Raw genomic sequence first — 27,062 nt, forward strand, 5'->3', positions numbered from 1 at the left:
ATCAGCAACTTCAAACAAGCAGTAAGTCCTAGACCTAGAAACAAACAGAACAAATTTCTATTCCTCTTCCTTCATCCCTGCAACTGCTGCACTGTGGAACAGTCTCCTACCTGCTATGTTTCCAAATGAATACAATTTAAAGTTATTCAGATCAAATGTAAACAAATTCTTCCTTTCCCAACCCACTACCTATACACGGTACTAATGTACTATAGGTCGACCAACCAACCTCCAGTGTATGGGCCCAACATAAAAAAAAAAAAAAAAAAAAAAAAAAAAAAAAGTCGCACATTTCCAGTAACATATATGTTGGCCGTCATCGTGATGTGAACAACATCTGGCTGAGTGGAATGTCCAGTTATGAAATAAAAGAAATGGTTATAGTTTGACTAGATGGTGTACATGTCTGAAAGAAAGTTTTTTAATGTTGATCCTGTATGCAAGAGGTCGAAGAACATATAAGCACACTAGTGCAATGTGTGAAGTGCAGGTGATGATTGAGAAAGTAGAAGTTTAATGATAATTTTCTTGAAGAGTTGCAGGTTGTAGTTTTTTTAGAAATACTTCATGAAGAAGATTTCCAGGAGAAGCAGTTCGGTGTGTTTGCAGCTGCACTGAGAAAGGATGCCAGGCATCTGCTGCTTGTGTTTTAGCAGGTGCAACAGAAAGTGGAAAATGGTTGCCAGTTCAATGGAACATTGACCATGGAAGTGCTGTAGAATCAATATAGTACTGAAACATTGCATTATGAAGCAGAGATTGAAGTGTTTGCATGGAAGGGATCATAATCATGAGTCAAATTCTTCTCCTCTAGGCAGCATTAAGAATTTTTAAGGTTTCAGGTGCACCACCTCAAACACATGAGCAGTATTCTGAGAAGTGGCAGAAGGGAATGCTTAGTTTTTTAGATACTGAAGATGCAGGTGATATGATCTGTTTTTGCCAGGGAGACTGGAAGTAAATGTTAGTCAAAGCAGAGAGATCTGATAATTTCTATTCATTTGTGTATTACTGAGAATAAGGATTGGTGAGCTGAGATTTTTTTTTGCAAGAGAAAAGGCAAGCCTGTATTTTAGTGGCATTAAAGGTGCTCTGCATTATAGGATAGCAGGACAATTTGATATGAAGTCATATTGTCCTGCTGGTAGGTAGCCTGGTCATAAAGTTCTTCACATCCTAGATGGAATTCATACCCAGGTCTTTCCAACCAAAGGACATAATCATTTGACTGGAGAAGTGTTTGCTTGAAATAATGTTTTGTATGATAATTAGCACAGAGTGATGTAAGGCTTCTGTTTCATTATATGCTTCACTATAGACATGCAATGGTTCTTATGTTTTCATTAGTAGATTTAAGCACTTTTTTGCTTAGAATCATAAAGTTAACTCCAAATGTTTTGTTGTATAGTTGGCATAGAAAACCCTCAAGTTAACCTGAAAGCCTTCTGTTTTGATATCACTGATTCTTTTCATCATCCCATCTGTCTTTTGTGTATCAAGTCCAGTGCCAAATAACTTGCTCTTCTAAACTTAATTTTATAATGCTAGAGATATTAACCCTATCTCCATACCCTGCTATACCTGTTACATGTATTCCCTTTCAAACAGACAAATGTCTGTTTGAAAGGGAAAAACTTCAGTCATAATTTTCTCCATCATGTAATTGGAATTTTACTATTCAGCTAAATGTGGGAAGAGGTTTTAAAAGAGTTTTGTGAGTTTATATTTCAGCATTGTCGTTACTCTTCTTAGCTATCATATTTGTCCAGTGGTGATGTTAAAAGGCTGTATTTTATCATCAAGGTAAAACTTCTCTTCCCATTAACTCTCGATCAGTAATTTTTTGTACCAGATTTATATCACTTGTCATAAAATTTGACTTTATAACTTTTTAATGTTTAAAATGTAAATAATATACTGAGAATGTTTTTAACAGTATGTTTGAAAGCAATGTCTCTAGGAGGATGTAAGTAAGGGCATTTGTATTTTTCTTTTCATTATGAATGAAACTGCCTCATTAATGTCTTTTCTTTACTTCTTCTACTGTTTTATACCTCCTGAAATACTTCTTATTGATTCTTGCATTGTATCGTATCACTGAACACAATAAATGTGTTCATCGTATCAATAAACACCTTTTTCTTTTAGCAGAGTAAATTTATCAGAAAAAAGATTACATGAAGAATAAAAATAAATAGTAAGAATATTTTTAAATATAGGAATGCCTCAGAATTTATGATGGAATGGTTATAAAATCATGAATGTTATTGTTATGTAATTGTTACATGAAGAATGACATTCAGTTTTATTTATTATTACTATTTGACGTTATTATTATTATATTACTATGCGACACCTCCAAGGTGTCCAAGGACTCATTACAGGAGGGACCTCTATACTACACTGCAGTACACTACTTAATCCTCGACTATATCCAATGCCACCTATTGCCTGCTAAAAGTATTACTGTGAATAATGATTGAGCTGAGATCTTTTTTGCAAGAGAAAAGGCAAGCCTGTGTTTTAGTGGCATCGAAGGTGCCCTGCATTATAGGATATGTGGTTGCATGTGGTCTCTAGCTGATTTGTCTATATGTGGGATAAAACATCCAAATTGTCAGGAGTTAAAAAACCCTGCTACCATCGTATGAGATCAGCTAACTTATATTCAGTTGAAAAGCCTTCATATAAAGAATACTCTCATTAAGACAAGTATCAGACTCAGGTCTTTTCCAATCAGAGGGTACACTGTCATTCTTCTATTTGTGCTATGAAGGTACTTATAACTACTTACTACAGCGAATGCAATTATAGGGAACCTGCTCACTGTAGTTCCTCTGAATTCAGTGCAGTGAGAGTTGACTGTGTGCATAGCAAAATATACTGCTATTAGTAATCCAGGGTTCAGCTTAATATTTATATACAGAAAAACAAAACAAAAAAGACCTTGGCTAATGTATAGAGAATAATTCATTAGCCTTGAGGCAGCCATCTGTTATATCTTGGCTAAGTTTTAACTTCTTGCAGTGGACCTTGACTTTTTACTCTTTTTCATCTATAGGAAGTTGTTTGGTCATGGATCAACTGTTGGCCTAGTGATGATGCCTGTGTCAATGATAAGTTGTTAATCAAAAATGTCACTGCTATTTTTAAATTGAGTGTGTGAAATAATTAAGCCAAACATGAAATTGTTTTGAAAGTATAAATGGATATAAAATTAAAGAACAAATCGAGAATTGGAAGTCAGAAAATAGGTGGAAAATATGATGAATGAACAAGTAGAAAACTGATGGGTGAAAGAGGGGGGGGGGGTTACAGAAATTATTTAAGAGAGGTTAACATAGTACATGAGGTTGTATGGGAAATTGCAAAGTGAATGCAGCAGAGCCCTAGTATTTAATAAGATTAAAAGAAAAATTTTAAATATGAGTTTTTAATTTGAGTTAGTTAAAGGTATCTTATTTTCTACAATAAAAATAAGGCATGCAAAAGAGGAGAAAAAAAACAACTAATACTAGTTATTCACAGGGGAAAAATGAACTGTATTGATAGTTTTCCTAACCTTTTTTTTCCTTTGACTAATGAAATTCTTTAGTTATTCTGATCTGTTAGCAGTCAGAACAATCTGTTCTGATTGTTCTGACTGTTAACATGTGAAATTCTTAGAATAGAAACAAAAATTATCTAATACAGTACAATATCTCATAGAAAATTATTTCTATTTCCAATGTTCTAGAATAGTCTTCTTTTAGAATAGTGTATATTCCAGACAAAACAGTAGTGTATGCTAATTAAGATCATATGCTCTGGAATGTGGCATGGCTCCTCTAGCTGGCAATTAACATTGTTCACCAAATATATCCATGTCATATCAGAAATGTTTACAGTGTATTTTTGCAGCTAAAATTTGCAAGTACATTTTCTATATCGAGTTGTGTTTTTTTACTTTGCTCTTAACAGCAACACTTTCATAACCTTCCAAAAATATTATATTGATACTTTTACTAATACTGAAAGTTTTTAAATTCATAATATATTTATATCTCTTCCAGATTGAAGTTCTCAATAAACACCTTTTTCTCACAGCAAAGCCTATGATCTATTTGGTAAATTTATCAGAAAGAGATTACATTAAGAAGAAAAATAAATGGTAAGAATATTTTTTAAATATAGCAATTTATGATGGAATGGTTATAAAATAAAAATTATAAATGTTATCTACATGGATTAATACCATTATTTTCCTTGTCAGAATATTATTCTTATTTTCTGGCTATTTCAATCAATATTGATTAAAAATTTCAGTATTTTATGAGATTTTTTATATTGGCTTATATTTAAATGGTAGTAATATATATCACCATGCTTTCTTTCCTTTTTTTTTTTTCTCCTTTGACTTGTTTTGTACCAGATTTTTTGATAAAATCTGGCACAAAACAAGTAAAAATAATGATAACAAATGTAATCTCAAGAAATTATAAAAAAATGCATGCACACACACAAAGTGTGTGTGTGTGTGTGTGTGTATTTGCAGTGCTTTCTTTTAAGGTTACATGGTGGTCAACATTCATAGTGAAGAATTTAGAGACACAACACGTGTTAGAATAATTACTTATAATTAAGAACGTAACATTTGATGTTTTGACCTCTGTATTGAGGTCATCATCAGGAAAACATATGTACAGGACACAAGCTACATGACACTACACTACACAAAAGTAAGATGAATCTAAATGCTTGTTAATCATTTACCCTAGGCTGACCTCTGGTGGGAAAAAAAAAATATCTTACATTAAATTCATCCACTACAGTAAAACAGGCCTGTCAGACCACACATTCCAAACATGTCACAGAATTGACTGGAAAGGCACCAAGTCCCTATACCACACCAAAACCTGGTTTGAAAAATAGCTCAAAGAAGCCTGTGAAATGCTGAAACATCATCCAAATCTGAAAAAGAATGATGGATTAATTATTCCAAGAATTTGGAAGACCCATCTTTGACCAATATAAGCATCTGGAACAACCACAAACAGAGGAAAACCCTAATATGAGAGGACTTTAGAAATTCTTTAATGTAGTTCCACTATAATTTTTTTTTAATCATCTGTATGTTAGTATGAAAAGGCTATGTTATTTTGTGAATTAAATTATTAACAAGCATTTAGATTTTGTTTTTGTGTAGTGTCATGTAGTTTGTGTCCTGTACATATGTATGTATTCCTGATGATGACTTCAATACAGAGGTCAAAATGTTGAATGTTACTTTCTTAATTATAAATAAAGTAACTATTCTAACACATGTGTTGTCTCCATAAATTCTTCACTATGAATTTCTTTACAGTGGTTTACCATACTTATTTTTATCGGAATTAGATTAACACATTCTGTTAATTTATCCTGACTAGCTTCATCAGGATCAAACAAAACATTGTTTAATGGGTTACAATAATATGAAGTGATTAATATAAAAAAATCCTCATGTGCAGAATAAAACAGAAATCAATAATTACCAACTTATACTTTGTTAACGAGCTTCTATAAAACTTTTTTTTTTCTGGATGTCCTGAGGAGTATTCCATAAGTCTTTGTACTTATAGAATACTTATGGAAAATTGATAGTTGTCCTCATAATCCATATACTATTGGTTTGGGTTGTTCAATAATTAGACTCTTAAATCATAATATCATTTTATTTTAATGAGAGAGGTGCAGATCAAATCTTTAATTCTTCATTCAAATCTTTTATCTGATCTAATCTAACATCTGTGCTGCTTGCCATTTCACATTTTTCTTTGCTACCATAATATTAAGACCCTTTGTAGCTCTTAATGTTATGATAGTGAAACAATGGTCTTTGGTTTGAATCCCATCTAGAATGCACTGAACCTGTCTCAAGGCTTTATCATTTGAAGGTGGGCTAGCCAGTTTCATACAGAGGTGGAAGGGTTTTCCTCTTGGAAACTGAGGTTTTTTTTCATACCACAAAACAGGAAAACCTCCCAGAAGAACTTATAATTATCAACCACAGTACAGCATACAAAGAGGATTAACTGCCCCATCAGAGTGTTAATTAGGTTTCAAATCGGAAGAAGCCAATTTACTTGACTTGTATGTTCAGCACAATTCACTGTGCTGAACATACAAGAAAAGTCATAACATTAAACCTGACTTATTTGTTTTTTGTATTTCAAATCTTTCTTCATGTTGTTTTTGATATATTTCTCCAACTATCCAGTTTAGTTCACATACCTCGTCCTTCATGATCTATAGATCATATAGATTCCTAGTTTATTCATCACATCATACTGCACTTTTGGTGTACAGTGTAGTGATTATTTTATTTATGGACATATATTGTAACAGTTTATTTATTCAGCTGTTCATAAATAAGATGTCCACTGGATACTGAAATTCCTTTTTATAGGCTTGTTATTGATAATACTGTCAAACTGTTTTTCAGTGTCTGAGTTACTGCTTTCTTTTAAAATGGAAAATGATGATGTGCAGTTGCATGGAAATGTGGATTTCTGTATTTTTCTGATAGCCCATATAAGTCTGTCTTTATTACTAAGTGAATTTAATGAGCACATCAACATATAGTAATGATCTGTTTTATTCCAATTTAGAGTTAACTGGATTTTTGGATGGATACTGTTGATGTTTTATAGGATATAATGATGCAGTTCTTCTTTTGAACCTGGATACCCTACAAACATATCAATGTATCTCAACTGCACTTTCAGTTTTGTATGATATTGTATTAAAGCTTTCTTTTCAAAGCACATTAAGATATTATCATTTTATTATAGAACCATGCTTTCCAAAGAAGAAAGCTGAGGTCTATAAGATCTATTACTCATGCATAATGAGGTATGTGAATCAAACTGAACACTTGGAAGTATAAATTAACTTTGTTATAAGAGTGAAGCAATATCCTACACACATGCAATGTATTGAAATAAGTATTTGGATGCTTTGTTTAGAATGAAGCATACTATTATGGCACATAGAGAAGAAGTTGCAGCCTATCTATACATAACAGTGGTAAAAAATTGCATCACTCAGATTCAGTTGTAGTCAATATCATCACTTGATAGATTTTGACACTTAGTTTTTATTATGCCTTAATTATGCTTGTTTAGAAAAACAAATTTCTTTTAGTAAATTTTATTTTTTTATGTATTTAAAAATGAATAATTTTTTTATAAAAATATGCCTGAGTTAATTTGGGAGTACAAAAATAAAATAAAATCCAATTTATTTTAGAAGTGACAGTTTTCCTTCATTTCAGGTTAAGAAGAACTTTTTTTTTCCCTTTTATATCTTTTTGCTTTGCACATTCTCATTAGACTAGTTCTCTTTTCCGCAGGAGGAATAACATCTAGAAAATGATAGGCAGTAAGCCTAAAGAGAATCAGAATCATTCTAGGATGACCATTAGTATTCACAAATGATTTGTATTTTCTAACAAGAATGTCTTTTACTAAGTTCCATTCTAAAATCAGTAGGCCTCTTTGATTGACCTGATTTTCTGTATAGAATATACGAATTCCATACAGTTACTTCCAAAATTGTAAAAATATTTTCTTGTAATGTTTATTATTATGATTTCTTGCTATTTTAATCAGCTATAATGTGGGGAGGGATGACAATGGTTTCTTATGTTGACATTCCTTCATTTGAGATGAATGAAATTGAAAATAGAGTCACATTACATTTGTCTTTCCATTTAATTTCAAACCACAAGGATATATAACATAACCACCGACTCTCTTTACCTGACAAAAGACAAATACTGAATAGCTTGTCACCCATGTAAAGCTATTAATTTCCCAAGCATCTGCCATGCATCATGCTACCCACACACCACCTCATAAACAAAAATCTAAATTCTATCTTAAGCCGAACCTAGAACACAAACAAATGAATGGGAATGGCCATACAAGTATTTTCATCTAAATTCTTAAAATTAAGTTAAATTAAATGCTTAAAATCTCAAATTCTTAAAATTGTTACTACAAATAGAATCAGAGATTTAAAGAGAGAAAAAAAAAAGTGCTATCTATTGTTGTTGCTAAATGTATTCAAATTGATCCAAGATAGAGACTACAAGGAAAATTGAAATTACAAGTAAATGCCATGAATAAAAATAAATTTGACAGCAGAGAAAATTAAAACATCTTTACAATAGATGATACAATAGAATGAAGCTTATTAGCTCTTTATACTTAAGTATCTTTACAATAGTTTTAAGAAAATAAGCAGAGTTGAATAACAAATACAAGTATACAGAATACTGGTTGGGAAAAGTGAAATGGTCCATAAATAATCTTAGAAGTTAGATGATAAAACATGAAGATATATTTTTAGATAGGGATGATTTTAGTATATACATATACAATGCTTGTAAAGTTTGTCTGTAAAAATAAAAAAAATAATTTCCTGGTGGATTCAAGAATTTAAGAGCAGCTCAGGAAAAGAAAAAATATTGTCCTTAAAGAATAAGAACAAAACATTGGAAAGCTATTTATTAAAAAAGAGCAATTTATTGTATATCAACAGGTAAACAGTGTTTTAACGCCGAAGCTTTTGAAGGTGATTTTGAGAGCTAACAAGATTTTAAACATGTGCTTGAACATATATTTTTCATAGCTTAATGCATAATATTGAACTGCGACAGTATTCTACATTTCTACCTGATCTCTGATAAGAACATAACAGTTGTTAATCAAAAGTACTAATGAAAGGCACAGTAGATGTCCAGTGCTGCATATAACAATGTCTGTTCTTTTGAGAATGTTCTTGTATTCATGATCAATGTAATAATGATATATATACGAATAATTTTGTTTGTGATGAAGGTGCTATTTTGTTATAATAAAAACATTTGATTTTTCTGCATATGTGTAATTCATCACCAGCTGTGGTGTTTGGAGCGCATTGAAAATTTGCTGTCCCAATATAATTGGACTTTCTTTTAATTGACAAAATTATTTAAAATAATAGTTATTCCTCACTGACTTGAACAAATTTAAGGAAATCTAGTATTTAGGATATTTATTAAAATTGGGAGTTATTTCAATTTTGGTTTTGATTAAATCATTTTAATAGCAAATTTAGGCAAAACTAAATTATATCTACAGTACGTTGTGTCAAAAATAGCTCTAGGTTATTATTATTATTTTTTTTAATGTGAATCCCATAAACGGTTGTAAACCTATAGTACATTTTTAGCATCCTGGATGGGCCAAGTTTTAGAAGTTTCTGGAAGCCTGCTTTAGAAAACAACATGGAACTTTTTTTTTTCAAGCCATTTCAGACTTTCAGTAAGCAGAGAGTAGTCTCACATTAAGGGATTAAATTTATTACCTGCCTAAATTATTGCAAAGATCCATGCTCGTGGGGATTGGGACCCGCATCCTGTTAATATGAGAGCAAATGTGCCAATCACTTGGTTAATGAGGGTGGCAAATAAATTACAACTATTGGGCCATAACTTTTACATTTAAAAGGAAAATCTTAGTTCAGGCCTATATTGTGTTTATAAATTGTTGAACGACAAAAATATTTCATACTGCCCACTTCTTACTTGTTGTTACTGAAATAAAATGTCATCAGTTATTTGCTTTTTTTCCCTGCTCTTGTTAAACAGTCACCATTCTGATACTGTTTAAGCCAAATTGAATGATTTAAACAACTAAAATGACTAACTTAATCATTTGAACAAATGGTTGCAAAATCAAACTTGCAACTAGCAGTAATGTGATTATTAATCCTGATACATCTCTTGTGGTATCATTAAACTTCCTTCAGCAAACCACATTTACAAGTTTATTTATGGCTAGATATTTACCTGCTTAAATTTCTTGCAAATAATCTTCCTGCCAAGGAAACATTTCAAGTTTAATCTAACATTAAGAGTTTTCATTGATTATTCTACACATAAAATGATCTTCTGATGTTCACCTGCCATAAATGACAATATGGTGACTTCTGGATCAAACATTTGTCATAGGAAGATGTCCAGTTTATGGTGTTAATTTCATGAGATAGTACAATATGCTTTGAAGTAACTAGTTTTAATGTAGCCAACACTATCTACATACATATAAGGGAAGTCAGCGTTAGTAAGAGCAAATCCAGCATTCACATGGCATATAGATGATACTACAGTGAAAATTATATACATGCATATGCTATGTGGGAAAAATTAAACTAAAATTGAGACACTTTGAGCATACTACATAAGCACTTATGAAAGGATTCTTGTTCATTAAAGTGATATCACCCAAAATTTTGTGTTAAGCAAACAGCTATTTTAATTATGATTAGGCTTGTTTCTAAAGGATTTCTGAATTCTTTTAAAATTGTCCTTTTATAAAAAATTTGCTTTTTATGTAAAATTTTATTCCTTCTCTACACATATTTAATATGTGTACTTATTTAATATTTATATGTATATATAAATTAATATATTGGGTTAGCAAATAAGTTCATTCGGTTTTTCAGAGTGGAATGAAACACATTTTATTTAATATATATAATACATACTAGTCAGTTATATATTGACCCTCTTCATCAGTGACCTCTTGCCATCTGTCCACCAACCTCATTATGCCACATTCGTAAAATTCCTGAGGTTTACTGGCGAAAAACTGATCCAGGTGTCTTTTGACAGCCTCCTCATTAGCGAAGGGTTTCCCGTTCAGAGAATTCTGCAACGATCGGAATAAGTGGTAATCGGAAGGTGCCAGGTCTGGTGAATATGGAGGACGCGGCAAACCATCCCAGCCAAGACGTAACAATTTACTCCGGGTTGTTAACGATGTTTGAGGTCTGGCATTGTCGTGGTGAAAGACAGCTCCTTTCTGATTTGCTAATTGCGTTAACTGTGAGCAATAGACAGTTGAATCAATCATTCTGCCTGGCGGTAACACCTTTATAATCCCACCACACACAGAGAGCATGATCTTCTTTGGGTGCAATCCCGCTTTCAAGGTTGTTTGCGGCGGTTCGCTCTTGTGCCTCCCCCCAATAATAACAGGCGAAGCAGCATAAACTTGTACTAACGCATAAATCGAATGAACTTATTTGCCAACCTAATATATAAATTAATATGTATGTATTTAATATATATAATGTCATACATAGAATTAATTAAAATGAAACCAAATTTTTCACAAAAGAAATTCATTATGAAAGCCTGTTATGAATCTAGACAGGTCCTTATGAGTAGTCTTAATCAAAATGCATATTCAGTGGTCTCTGAAATATTCAGCCCTCAAATAAACCAAACCATTAGTTAACCAAAGACTGGTTGACTGATGGTTGAATGTATCATGTTATCTAATTTTGAATAATCACTATGTAACTGTACATTCAGTTAACGAACCAGCAAATTGAATTTCCAAATAAAAAAAAAACATAAAATTTTTCATTACAGCTGTATTTTGGTATACAGTAACAAATTATTATTATATATACATTTGCTCCCTGACTTATTTACTCTTAGAAATCTAAAATCAAATTTTCTGAAATCATTTTTAAATAGTTTTTAAATCAATCAGTTAATTATATATTAATTGCTTTCTTCTTAATTTATCATTCTTATGGTTATTGTTATGAATATCCATTTAACAGTTTAAAAAAAAAAAAAAAAGCCTTTTCCTGAAACCACGCAACAATTATTTCCTTCTGGTATCTTGGGCCCAAGTTTGCTATGCCATTATTTCTGATCATGCAGAGGAAATATTTTTAAATTAACAAAATTTTTTCAATACAGTACTTTTTTTTAGCCAATGTTGTTGAAACCATTAGTTGATCAGTTAATCAAAACAAGTGAGATAAAGCAGGAAATAACTCATTAGAACTAAATGTATACCTTAATAAATTATTTTTAATTAAAACTGTTATAACATGTATATTCATCCCTAAAATTAATAATTTGCACCTGTTTAGATGAAGTGATTATGATGTTTTGTACATGATCCCTCAATTTTTTTAAGTATAATTTTATTACTGTTGAATCAGCTGATCGAAACACAAAGATTAAATATGAAGAAGAAATTTCAATCAAATTCAGCCAAAGATGCCCTAGACATAAAACTACATCTACGGCATCTTTGTCTCTGAATTTGATTGAAATCTCTTCTTATTCATCATATTTAATCATCATTTCCATCATGTAGTGTGATATCTGCATCATTCATAATTTCATTTTCCAACAAATTTTTACCATAAATCTCTTGTTGTGAATCTTTTTATTTATAAACGCCTATTAAGAATCTAGACAGGTTCTTATGAGTAGTCGTAATCAAAATGCATATTCAGTGGCCTTTGAATTATCCAGCCCTCAAATAAACCAAATCATTAGTTAACCAAAGACTGGTTGACTGATGGTTGAATGGATTATCATATCATCTGACTTCTGAATAATCATTATGTAACCACATTCAGTTAACCAACCAGCAAATTGAATTTCCAAATAAAAAAAAAAGCATAAAATTTTTCATTACAGCTGTATTTTGGTATACAGTAACAAATTATTGTTATATATATACATTTTCTCCCTGACTTATTTACTCTTAGATAGACTTGATTTAGAGAAATGGTTCAGTATTTTAAAATCTAAAATTAAATTTTCTGAAATGTTAATATATTTATTCAGTTAATATACTTACACTATATTCTTCAGTAGTGTCTTGTACTTCAGAACTTTACAATAGTTTCATAATTCGTCAACAAATTAGTTATGCTGCTAGTTAAAAGGATCATCTTTCAGAATTGAAACCTTGTGATATTGTCATATAAAGAAGAAATGCATTAGCTGAACATAATTTCTCCTAAGAAGTAATGTAAAATGGAATTTAGGATTGAAAGGGTAGGAAGAGCAGTATTTTATCAATCTTTGTTAAATAGTTTGCAGGGAAGAAAAAGAGAATACAGACATACAGTAATAAAATTTTTATTAATTTTTCTCCTATTGTAAAAAACAGCAGTGATAAATTGTTTCTTATATATCGACTTCACTCATAAAAGATTGCAAAACTTATATCAGTGCTGTGTGTAAAGAGAAAGAAGAAATCTCTATATGAGCTATAAGGATATGCTAACAATTGGCATGCTGGAATGCTAAAATGTGGTGGGTCTGCTTTGTTATATTTTTTAATCTAATTTTATTCTCTGTATATAGTACAGTGCACATAATACAATGTACAAATTATAACATAAAATTTCTGCATCCAGTACTCTATTGTAATAAATAATGAAACATCAGTTCACACTTCTTCTTTCATATGCTTACCAGGAAATAATCAGCTGAAAGCATATTGATGATTAATTTGAGGAAGCAGGTATAGGCTAAGTCATCAGCAACAAATTCCTCTAGGCTTAGTTTCAGAGGATGGGATGACATCAGGAGTGAGCTTCTTTAAAAATTTTTACATTACACCCAACTTAGTCAGGCTTCCTTCTCTTTGCTACATAAATTTCTCCATGCTGGGATCCCTTTTCTCAAACAATTTAACTGCCTCATTAATAAAGGCAAATGCCTCTGCCAATTTTTTCATCACATACTTTTTTGGTGACCTGAGCTCTTCTTGTTCTTCTGCTTTTCTCTCTTCTTCCTCACCTACCAACCTCTTCATTTCCAACTCCAACTTAGCAGCACTATCTTGTCATCTGTCTCTTATAAGGCTTTGTTTTTGTCAAATTGTGTGAAAGTATATGAATGTATATTTGCAGCAGCTTCTTCCAAACACCATTCATACACTCTACTGTCACCTCTCTCCATGCTGCATCTACATCTTTTGTGCAGTGCAAGATATTATATTCCTTTCAAAAATCTCTGAGGTTTTTTTTTTCACCTTCATTAATATCAATAATTGAGCAAAAGTATTTCTTAAATAATATGCCTCGATGACAGTGGTAGCACCCTGGTCAGTATGTTGCAGAAGTGTGGTGGTATTCGGGAAAAAACATTAATGGGATAGCTGTAAGTATAGGTCACATATGTCGTAAGTCGAGGACTGACTGTGTAGTCTTTGGGACAAACAGTGTGAGAAGGCTGTTCCAAGCTATTTGATCTTGAACAGTAAATGAATGTTAATGACTGCTGTGGTGTTCTTATAGGCTTTGGGGAAAATGGAAGAATGATGGTGGTGGTCAGTGTTATTGGTAAAACTAGAGAGATGAGAGTGGTTGGGTGTCCTGATTATGACTTAACAAAATGATAATGATGGAGCTAAATGGGGGGGGGGGTTTCCTCTGGTATAATTCATTCATTTCATAAATGAATTATATCATTCATTTCTCTAGGACTGATCCTTTTCCTATTTGTGATGTGTGTATGACATGGGTTTGCAACCTTTTTTTTTTTCTTAGGTGGGATTGCTATGTAAAAAAATGATGGTAATAAAGATTTAAATTTTCACTTAAAAACTATTATAGCTTTCATTTAAGTAGCATGGGTATTTTTTACCCTCATTCTATGAACTCATAGTAATAACGCTACATTTTTTTTTCTATCTAAAAAAGAAATTTGTTGTGGTTTATGGTACAGTTGACTTTTCCTGTAGCAAGTACCGTTATAACAAATTCACTCACTATAACAAACTATCGAAAAGTCTCTTGACCTGAGTTCCACAGACTCATTGCTATTCTTCCAGGAAATTCATTATAGTAAACTCTCCATTATAACAAACTATTTCTGTGGTCTTTAAGAGTTTGCTATAGTGAGTCAGCAGTATATTGTTTGTTTCATTATTTATTTAATTTTTATTCTCTGTTTCAGGCTTGTTAAAATCAAAGAACATGTAGATCAGAATGATGCTGGAGCTCCAGTAATTCCATTTAGTGGTGCTGTTGAGCATAAAATAACTGATATGGATCCTGAAGAGATGAAGATATTTTTGTCAGAAAATAATACTCATAGGTGAGATATTAAGTAGTTCATTTCTAATTTGTCATTATGAAATCTATCTATTCTGATTACAGAGTGCATACACATCCTACTTTATCTTACTTTTTGATAGCATTCTTACTTTCTGAGCTTTCCTACTTATTTTTAAAAACTGTTGGCTAGATTTGTTTTGAGTTAACTTACTTGCTAATTTCAGTGAATTAAGTACTTATATATGTTGTAAAGTTTCAAGACTTATCAACATCTCACATTAGCAAGCATTTTATATGTAAACTTTATTATTAGTGAAAGTTTTTTATCTTTTGCAGATTAACTTATGAACTAGACTATATTTGAAAAATCAGATACTGAAGTAGACACGGCAATAAACTTTTAATTTGATGTAAAGCAGTGTTTCTCACTCCTTTATTTAGTTAATCGGCTCCTAAAGAACTTTTTGAATCAGTTTTTTTCCTCATCACCCCTGTATAATTTCCTATACCAATATATTATGATCATAAGGTTTACTGCAATTTTTTTCACCAAGCTTCAACTGTGGGGGGGGGGGGGAGATCAAATAAGAACATGAAAGAAACTCATTCCTATTTGAAAACAGGTCAAAATGAGGAAATCGCTGTATTAAAGGACTGTACAAAGGCAGCACTTTTCTTTTTCTTGTTGAATAACATATATGAAACATGGTGATAAAAAAGCAGTGTATATTTTTAAGTAATGAATATATATGCCTATGAATCATGCCCTATACAGCATGCATCAAAGAGATATCTTCATTTGTTATATATATATATATTTTAAAAACATAGATTTAATGACTAAAAACTGAGACAACTTATAAAGATTTTAATAAGAATAATACAACTAGTTTCGGTTTATAACAGCCTTCCTCAGGTATTCTTAAAGGACAAGAATAGTAATAAACATTGAAGTATCAAAACAAACTGGAAATTACAGGTAAAAATTGCCACACATAATTGATACATAAAAAAACGTTTGTATTTTTTCAACTAACATTTCAACTGCCATTTGTTTATTGCAAGTGTGCGTGCAGGCTCACGTGAACGCCAATATTGAATAGCTGCAGCATGGCTATCTGGGATGTTATAACTCAAATTGTTGTTTAAGTGGACAGGGTTCAGCAGGATTTCCCTTGATTCTACAATTTTCCTCTCAAAAACTCATCATCGCAGCGAAAGATATTTTCTGATCTATCCCAGCAAACGGAGTGGCTTTGTTGATCATCATTAGGATTATTTGAAAAAGGAACATGACTGGATAACGCAGTTGCATGAGATCTTTTGTAAGAGATGTCTCTCTTATGCTCTTCTATACGTTGTTCAATAAATTTGTTAGTTTGTCCAAAATAAGGGATATTATAATCACACCATAATTTATATACAACTGGATATTTTAGGTTGTGATGAGTAGGTTTTGGATGGCTGATTAGAGAACGGATTTTAGGAAGTGTGGTGAAGAACGTCTTGATATTATATTTTTTAAGGACTTTAGCTAATTTTTTAGAGACTGTGCTAATGTATGGAATGGAGATGCTACCTTTAAAATTATATATATATGTCCATTATCTTTTATATAAAAGCATTACATTTCTGGCTAGTGCGATACCTAATATTTTTTGCAACAAAACTAATTATTGACCCCCCCCCCCCCGCTTCCATTTGTAGGGTCTTCTATTCAGAATGAGGTTTAGTCCATGTTTAACAAGAAAAAAAAATTTCTGTATGTGTTATTATTCCAAGTACATAGATCCAACAGGCATGCTGTTATTTAATCTTATATATTAAATCGTAAAAAAAAATGCATGCAGTTTTGAATTTTTTTGTAAATTATAAAATAGACAGAAAATCACAGATAGTCACCTTTGTGACTATCTATGATTCTCTGTCTACACTTTTAAAACCTGTTACCAGAGGCATAAGACACCATCTCCAATTTTCACCAAAACTTAAAATTTTAACATGGTGTTCATGTTTCATGAGGTATAGAGCACTATCTAAGATTTCATTTCTTTTAGAAGTTAGACATGTTTAAAACTAACTTATCTGCAGCAAAAATTGAGAATAAGTATTAAAAATCAACGTTTAAAGATTATTCTCCTGGTCATACTGAAAAATTTCTATTTTGTGAAATAGTCCTATGCTTCCAGGGTACAGAAACAGAAAGAAAAAAAAAAAGACCCCCCCCTCTCTCTCTCTCTCTCTCCCCCTTTTCTTTTTAGTGCCATTTCTATTAGAATGCAAATCCCAACACTTTGGCTTTTTTGAAAACTTATGTTTGTATATGCATTTATAGTGTACTTAGGGTTACTGCTTCTTCAGCAGTATAAGTTCACTAGTTGGGTTTCAACCTGAAATACTTAAGATCAAGACATGTGCAATAATTGTCAGATTGAATAATAGCCATTTTAGTAATTTTATCACTAAATATGGCAAATTTTTGTTTCATATAGGTTTTTTTTTTTTTGTTTGTTTTAGTATTTTTATCTAAGCAGTTATAAATTTATATGCAACATTTCTAAATTTTAGATTATGTGATTTTTTAAGAGAGTAATATTTACAAAGCTTAGTTAATTTACTCACTTAATTTACAAAAACTCACTTAATTTAGCACAGAAATGAAGGAATGGCATTTTACAGGTGTATTCCCATTGAGTGCATTTATATTGCTTATTTTAAGAAATAATTTTCAAAGCAAATACAGGGTGTTCGGGATAAATTTGACAGTTTCGTAAGGAAAAAGAAAATCTTCTTTGTATCTATTAAATTTAATGAATTGACAAAAAAACATTACAGGCAGAGTTAATTACAATACTATCAACAAGATTTACTCAAAATAACCACCATTAGCATCGATCACAGCTTCAATTCTGCTTCGGAACCTCGAACAAGCTGATGCTACAGTCTCCCTGGGAAGGGCCGCAAAAACTGTTTTAATTTTATCCATTAACTGGGCTTTTGTATTACTGGAAGTGCGATTGGTGTCTTTTTCAACTGCGCCCCATACAAAATAATCCATGGGGTTAAGGTCTGGGGAGTTTGGAGGCCAAACATTTGGACTGGTGAAGTCGTAGAAATTTTCAGACAACCATTTTTGACTTTTCCCAGAGGTGTGGCAAGGGGCCGAATCCTGCTGCCACACATACGGCCTACCATTGGCTACCCTTGTTATCCAGGGCTTGACTACAGTTAGCAACTCCACGAACAAAGCCCGAATTCCAATGCCAGGGTTCTTCAACACCTGTTCCTGCAGATTTGCGAGGAATTCTGCTGTACGAACGCAATCAGATCGTCTGCTAGGGATCTTTCTTCTTGCTACATCCTCGTAGTCACCATTGCAAGTCTCTAGTTCATGCCTGATTGTTTTTACTGTATTCAGGGAGCATTGGGCAGCAGTCGTAATATCCTTATTTTGATGGCGGGCACGAATCATCATGATACAAGTTATTCTCTTCCATGATTCAGGTGGGTTCCAGCTATCCATCCTTTCTGACATCTTGTATATGAATGAAGAAGGGTCCAAACTTTTAAATGAAGAGAAGTGTGTGTTAATACATGTAACTTACGGAAAAATATAATTAATTATAAATATGTCAAATTTATCCCGAACACCCTGTAAGTGCTTTTTAGTTGGCAATCCAATCACACAATTCCCATTTTAGCATGTGAATAACATTTATAAAACTTTTCAACTTACATAACTTTGTAGATCTCATCTGGCAGCAGAGTTCTTCCTCGTAGAATCTTGAGTTTTTCATTTTGCTTAACATGCCAACCAGCCAGAAAGCATATCTATGGAAGACATAATTGGATTGTGAAGATTAGAAACTGCATTATCTTGAACAACATTAGGTTGATAATAAGTCAAAGTTGATTGGCTGTGAAATCATTGGGCCTAAACTAGTGTTATTTATTTTTTCTTGTCAGTACATCCTATTGGACTGGTTGATAAAAAAATTTAATAACAATAACACATTAAACATTACTGTTATTATTAACAATCAGAATGATGTAGTCAATACAAAAAGAGAAGATGAAATTCCCTCTGCATTAGAGGGTTTCCTAAAATTAAGGCATGGCTTACTTTGCTATTTATTGAATAAATAAACGGTTTATTATTCACTAAGGTTTATACAATTAGAATTTTCTTTGCAGTATTTAATAATTCTTTACCATAAAAATTGTTAGTTTTCCTAAGTCTTAATCAAATCTCCTTCATTATATTTACTTATCTTAATATCAGGAAAGAAGACAAGAAAATTGTAATAAAAAATAGTTTAACTATACTAAAAAAATACATATTTTTTAACAAAAAACTATATATATAGAAATGCACTTTCACACTCTGCACATACAATTTAATTGTATCTATCTTTGGGATGAAAAAAAAGTTTAAAGTTCTTCCATCCATACGTTCATTGAACATCATTAGATGCCATATGGTCACTCCATTCCTCAGTGATGTGTCACACCATTCCTCACCAGGTGGTCCTGTTGTATCTTCTGGAGATACAACAGGACCACCTGTTGTATCTCCAGAAGATTTTCTGGAGGTTTAAACTCTCTTGAAGACTAGTCACTCCAGACATGCCATCTATTCATCACATTACAGGTGATGAATGGATGGCATGTGTGGAGTGATATGTCATCCATTCATCCTCTTTTTCTAGAGAATTTATCTTCTATTATGTTTTAAGAAGCCCTCTTTCCATTCTTTCAATGTGTCTAGCATATTTCAACTTTCTTCTATCAATATTCTTAAGGAGTCTTAAAGTTCTACTGGTCCTTTCCATCACCTATCCATTTTTCTGCCTTTCAGTATATGAGATCCTCAACAGTCTACCGTAACACCGCATCTCAAAAACAGCTATCCTTTTCCTATCAGACTTCTTTAGGTTGCAGGTTTCACATCCATAAGTCTGTATTGAAAAAAAAAAAAAAAAACAGCTGCATCTAGGATCTTTAGCTTTGTTCCTGTGAAGATAGATCCATTCTTCCAGATTTTAGCCAAGTCTCTGACCACTGTTTTAGCCATTCTTAATCTTCTGATGTCTTCCGAAGCAATTTCTTCACAACATTAAAAACTGATCTCAAGTACACAAGTTTGCTGGCTTCCTCAATTATTTTCTCTGTTAAGGTACACTTGTTTCTCAGGAGCCTCCCTGTCTATATTTTTTTTGAGAACCATACTTCTTTCTTTTAGGGTTGAGTTTAATTCCTCTGTTCTTGTTGATCCCATTAACCCTGTCAATGATTTGTCTTAGTTCTTCCTTGTCATTACAAAAGAGTACTGTATCATCAGCATACCTCAGATATTACGAATCCATCTACCACCTATCCTAAATCCTGTCTTCAAGTTCATCCAGTGCTACATGCATGGTGTCTTTAGCATAGATACTAAATAGGTGAGAAGAAAATCTGTATTTTCTCCCTAATATCTGTATTTGCAAGTTTCATTTGGATGTGCCAAAATGTATCAAAATACTGTGCTGGAACCTGTGGTATGGTCCCTGGACAACACCTTGTTTCAGAGTAGGCAGTGGACCATCCAGCAGGACTCATTCCCTGCACACAAGACAAGGATCACATAACAGTGGTTGTAGGAAAAAGTGCCTGATAACATATCACCATCTGATTGGCCAGTATGGAAATCTTAATCTGGGCTTCATATTGTGGTTGGAGATTGAGAAAGTAGCCTGCAAGAAATAACACCCCAGCATTGCCAGCCTGAAGGTAGATTTGGATTGAGCAGTGGTAGCATTTCTGTTGAATGTTATGCATGCTGCCATCGATATGTGGTCTCACACACTTTGGGCATGCAATGCATGCATGCATGAAAGCAAAAGGGGACATTTCAAAAATTGAGTGCTGCTATATGCACGTTATACATGTGGTTTGTATGTGTTGAAAGCTGTCAATGATTTTACTGATAAAGGCTTATGTGCAGTTCAAGTTATAAAAGTATTTATGGCTAGACTAGATACTTATCATCTGTCAAAGGATCTGAACTCTGGCACCCTTGCCTTTCCTGAAACTTGTTTATTCCTTAGGCATCTTTACTTAAATCTTATTTAGAATAATGTCTAAAGTTTAGAGTTAAACAGACAAAAAAAAATCCTTTCATGGTTTACAAATTTAGTTTTCCAATGCATTCATATGCAAATACAATGAGAACTCTTTCTTCTGATTCATAGCATTCTTCTTCCAAAAAAATCTTTTTCTTAACTTGAAGAAAGAAACAAGCTTGTTTTATCACAGTAAATATCCATGAACAACTTAGGCATAGATACATCGGCAATACTGTTTGGTTTGACAATCCTTCCATTGATGAACTGTTACAATTTCTATCTCAAGATGCTGTTTCCTTCCTGTCTCCAATATATGTGATGCACTTTATCTTAAAAATGATATTGAGAAGAGAGTATAATTTTCTCCCTTAAAACATTTATAATGTTCTATCTCCAATTCAAAATATATACTAGCATATCTCAGTATAGACATCAATAGTAGTTTAGTCTCCAAACTTTATTACAGTTTGTTGTTTAAAACAATATTCAGAGGCCGTTTAGATTCATATCTTCTGTTGTCATTGAAAGAAAGTAACTTTCAGATAAATCTATTGGCTATTTTTCATTTCTTAGCTTTCTGCTGTTTCCTCTAAAAATGATATTCCACTTGAATATCCATACTCTTTTTCATGTGCACAGCTGTTGATTCAAGTTGCACTGATCCCTAAATCTCATTCACTCTCTCTCACACACACACGCCAAACTGCCAGTCAAATGGAGTTCTTGTATGGGTCGGACAAGCAATTTGTAAAATTAACTCTGAGGTAAGAAGACTAACTTTATTATATATACCTAACTGTGTGTATATATATATATATATTCTAAACTACAGTTTTCATCTATTAAAATAAAAGATAGCGAGTTCTTGAAATTTACTGACCGAAATAAGTGCAGTTCTTAGTGTTAGAGATCCATTATGAAACAATACGGAAGTTTAACAATACAATTTGATGTAAATTTAAGTAACAAGGATAAAACAACAACTTTTCATTTTAGAATTTTTTTACAGAAATATATACCATTTTTATAGAGATAAAGACAAGTGAATTTCCTTATTTATTATGAGAGAATAAAATTTAAGTAGATACAACCGAATAATTAACAGTGGAAGACTAACGTAAAAATTTATTTTTTAGAATATTTGGCTAAGTGTCATTGTTAATATAATATTAAAATTAAATAAGCACAAGAAACAAAATGAAGATTAAATGTTGAGAATGGGTAAGCTACACATAAATGACATAGCATAAAGTTTATTAAGACCACCTTGTCTAATGGCTTCACTGAGTGCTTTGTTAACAAATTCATTAACAGTTATAGAATTTCTCCATGAACTGTCTCAGGAGGTTGTGAACCATATTGCCATCTCTTTATTTATTTTATTTTTTTTTGTTTTCTATGTTACTCTCACCCATCAAAAGTTATAAACCCATGTTGTGGGTGGGGTAAGAATTTTTTCTTCTTCTGTTTTTTAGTAATTTTTATAATTTTTTTAAATTCTTTTTTTTTTTTTACCTGGTCTGAAACTCTGCTCTAGAGACCAAATCCATGCCCATGGTGAAATTTGAACCCACAAACTGTTGCTTAGAGACTGGATATACTCTCCACTCAGTGAACCAGGCTGGCAAAATTTCTGAGAGAATCTAAACTATTAAGAAACTATTTATGTTGGACTGTGTCCAACAGATTCTTAGTTGTTTAGTGAACCTCCAGAGAGAAAACAGACAATCCAATTGTAAAGAGTAGATATGCTATCCACCCAGGCTGATAAATTTGATTGGATCTACTGTGCCAAACACCATAATATGGTAGTTTGGTAAGTAGGTCTTTATGCCAGACCTAATTTTTATTTTATTTTTATATGACTTCTATCTGCAAAATGTAAACCTGAGTGTTTATCAAATAACCTTCACTTGTGTTATCTTACTTTGGCCATGCTGGCACATCTGCAGCTGCTCATCATGATGAATATTCAAGTATTACATTAGATTCCATGAGCTATAATAATTAGTAATCCCAGTAAAATGGAATTTCCAGATTATGTAAATAAATAAATAAATAAATAATATAAAAATAAAATTTTGAACATAATCCTTAGCCAACCCCAAGGTACTAATTACTACCTTGCGGTTGGCTAAGGATTTCTGAAATTATGTTCAAAATTTTATTTTTATATTATTTATTTATTTATTTACATAATCTGGAAATTCCATTTTACAAGCCAAAGATGGAACTTTTTTCCCAGCTACTTCAGGGCTCCAATAAATAGTAATTTCTCACACCAGGTGATGAAATTCATTTCCTGTCTGAAGGTAAATACAGGCATCCATACTCATTTTGGGATTTGAATTCACATCCTGTTGGTTGGAGAGCAGCTACATTAACCACCCAACCAACCAAACAGACTGGCATTGTAGTATCCAACACAGTGGATATGGTGTTTAAGTTGTAAAATGGCAATTTGAATTGAAGGATGTACAGGAGAGATGTATGATGTTAAGTCAGCTGTAAGGCAGAACTGTACATTAGCTCCACTATTATTTATAACCTTAATTTGCCAAGAAAATATATTCCTGTTTAATCTTTTATCCAAGTATAAGCAAACAAAGTTTGCACATGAAATATCTTCACGACTAGGCTTTGTATATAGAGGATGATGACTTCACGTCACTTGCCTTAGTATCCCATAATGCAAAACATGCATCCTTTCAGATGTATATAATACTATGCATTATGGAAAGAGTCACAACCTAGACTGATCTTGACCTATATTGAGATTCATTCTCAAACAAAAATATAATTTCTTGGCAAATTTAATTTGTAACCAAGTGAAAAATCTTTCTACATCTATAACTTGAATATAGATAACGCTGTGAAGGAAAGTGATATATAACTTAATTTTGAAATAGGAGATATTAAGCGTAGTTCTTTTCTCAGTGGAGGATGATGATCCTCTTATATAAATAAGCTGTAAGTCTTCAAGAGTCTATAGCTATATTAAATAATATTTCATACCAAATAGATTTGGTATGAAAATTAGCAATAAAAAGACTAAAGCTACTAAAATAGAAAATATCAACTGCATTTTCAGTAGAATATATTTATTTTTAAATTACCAATTTTAATATGTTGATCAGAGAATAGATATAGAAATAAATTCCATTTGATTCAAGAGTAGAGGTAATGAAAATTTCAAAACTATGAAAGTGAACATTCAAGGCTTAACCATATTAAAAATGAAAATCTCAAGAAAAAAGAACTTGACATTATTAATATTCAAGAATGTGTAAACAAAGCTAATCTCAAGTGGTATAGTCACTTAACATGTTCACGTTGGAGTGATCGTAGCTCTCTCGGTGTGAACTTGACTATCTAGCGAAGCAGGCAGAATTACTGGCAGTTTTTGTTTCTGCATTTTATCGGATGTACCACTTTTTGTGATAGTTTCTTCAATTGTAACTAATCCGCATAGCAGGGGAGGGGGGGGGGGTGAAAAGGAATGTGCTTTTCAGAATATATAAAAAACAATAATTAAAGAGAATGATATATTTGATTATTAGTTACTATACTTGATATACTAAAAGATGTAGCAAATCTAAGAGAAAGAATAAGTGTGAATAAAAATACTTTCAGTGCTGTAAAGTGGATTATGAATATATCTGTGATATTATGTGTGTGTTATAAGTATCTGGGGGTGGAGTGAAGAATATATGATCCTATAAACTCTTAGACTTTCATATTTGCATTTATGATGGTCATAATTTTTTAAAAAAAACAAACAAACTTACAAATAGATGGAAAGGGATTTGTTTACAAAATATAAATCACTAACCAATAAGAAATCACAACTGTATACATTGCTAGCTCAGTAAATAACTATAGATCTAATAATGCTGATCAGGTGATTTGTGTGGGTGTGGCAGGAATACATGTGGGTTGATGGAGGAGTAAATTATCTTGTACAATTTATTGTGCTTGTTATGTGTATTTCTTTCTTATTTTATATATTTCACTTTATTTTCTTATAATTCTTTTGTTTACTAATCTTTTTTTTTTTTTTACATAACACTATAATATATACATAAATAATTTTGTTCTTAATAAGTTTACTTCTCGGAATTCACTTGTGTACCTGGAGTTTCACAATCCTGAGTTGTAGATAAGCACTGATCTGCATATCTGTTAGTTTCTCTTAATGTAAATTCCATTAGGCCATCAGTTAGAAATGCAGAGTACACTGCAGATGGATTTTCTGCATCAAGTGGTAGAAGTAGCTCATGTTCTCTACTTGACTCTACTCCTGAACTAGTACTGCCACGTTACTTACCAGATTCCATTCATTTAAAACTGAACATTCAGAAACCTTACTTTTAAAATATCTTCCTCGTTAGATGAGGAATGGCTCTGTTAATACAATACCTGATTGAAATGTATTAGTGTATAACCTTTGTGTCAGTGAGCCTACCTGATGTGGAAGTGACACGCACAAACAATAACGAGAAGTCCCGTGGGTACGATAAATGTGTGAAACATTTCCCAGCGTGAACGTGCTCAACAGAATGGGAGACAAAAGATTATCACAACAAGAGTTGGGAGGAAGACCTATAGGGAGACCAAGATATAAATCAAATAACGTAGTCAGTAAAAAAAAAAGTGAGAACTGAGCAATTCAGAGATTTGACAAATAACATATATTTGGAATAACATTGTTGCTAGGAAGTTATTATTATGTGACACCTCCAGGGAGTCTAAAGACTCATCATGGGAGAGTGTGCCAACAGCATCGAACAATTGAATCCCTTCCAACTACTAACTGCGCTCAAACTTGCTTAACTTTTTTGCGAGCCATTAGTAGCAGAGGCTCTACCAATCGACCAAGTTAGTAATGAAATATTATGTTACACCTTCGTAATATCTGGTACACTGTTGGAGTATATAACTAAGAAATGATGAGGAGGAAGATCTTTTCTGGGTAGAGGGTTAGATACTATAAATTAAAGATCCAAGAAATTGTATGCTTGGTTTAATCCTTTATCCAAGTGTAAGCAAACAAAGTTTGCACCTGAAATATAATCAGGATTGGGACAATTGTAGTTAGTAATATTATCATTCTTTTTTTTGGGGGGGGGGGTATCCACTATTTGTTAATAGTTATACTTTAGGTTTCAGCACTACCACAATTAGAAGTTAATATTAATGATGATAATGAAGTTTTTCTGCATTATTTAAGAGTGCAAGCTAAGAGTGTTTTCGTGCAAATTACTTTGCTAGATGAATTCGTGGTTGAATAAATTAATGTTTTATTCATATTTTGTAATTTAGTCTAAGGTTTTATTCTTGTTAACAGTTTGGATATTGCCAGCCTGGCTGGCTGAGTGGTTAGCTTATCTGCTCTAGCCAAAAGGCTGTGGGTTCGAATCCCGCCGTGGGCATGGATGTTTGTGATTGTCTTTGGAAAATACTAGTGGTGGTAGATGGTGTTGGTGTAGTTGTGGTCAGTTGGTGGATTGAGTGGCAGTGACAGAGTTGTAGAGCAGGTGCCCTCCCTCAATGAGTCCTTGGACTCCCTGGAGGTGTCTAATAATAATATTTTTTTTTCTTCAAATAATATTTGTATATTTCATTCTATGGCTGATACCTGAAAGTTGATTAACTTTGATTATTTTTTTACAATTTCCTACACATTTTTCTTTGTAATGTGATACTCAGTTTAACCTTCTTACATGCAGTGGGTGATCACTTCCTGTTTCAGATCTTCTGTTTGCTCTTGAAAACATCATTATAAACAATAACATAATTGATAAAATTTTCTTGTTTCGTTTTGTTTGCATTCTCTCCTCATGAATATGTGATATTTTAATGTTGAAACATAGTTTAATAATGATTACTCCATATCCTGGTTAGAAATCTAACGAGTATTTATCATTGCAATTTACAACATTGAAAATTTATCTTGAGATAAAAATAGGTGATTTTAACAACTATGTTCTGAATACCAAATTGACTTATGGAACAATATACTGTTCTGTCATCATCAGAGTGCTTCAGATATTAAGAGGG

The 27,062-nt window shown here is 32.2% G+C and overlaps 1 protein-coding gene across 1 annotated transcript in view; it reads left to right on the forward strand.

Moving 5' to 3' along the window:
• The window catches only part of LOC150104979 (obg-like ATPase 1), a 343,661-nt gene that overhangs the window by 248,175 nt on the left and 68,424 nt on the right, over positions 1 to 27,062 (forward strand). The window contains exons 8-9 of the mRNA XM_090396086.1: positions 4,053 to 4,150; positions 14,795 to 14,935. Of these exons, the coding sequence (XP_090252212.1) occupies positions 4,053 to 4,150; positions 14,795 to 14,935 (239 nt within the window). The remainder of the gene's footprint in view (positions 1 to 4,052; positions 4,151 to 14,794; positions 14,936 to 27,062) is intronic.

This window comes from Typopeltis vanoorti, chromosome 7 (genome assembly GCF_054136105.1).
Source record: "Typopeltis vanoorti isolate ZY-2024b chromosome 7, IOZ_Tvanoo_1.0, whole genome shotgun sequence".
Classification (NCBI taxonomy): Eukaryota; Metazoa; Arthropoda; class Arachnida; order Uropygi; family Thelyphonidae; genus Typopeltis; species Typopeltis vanoorti.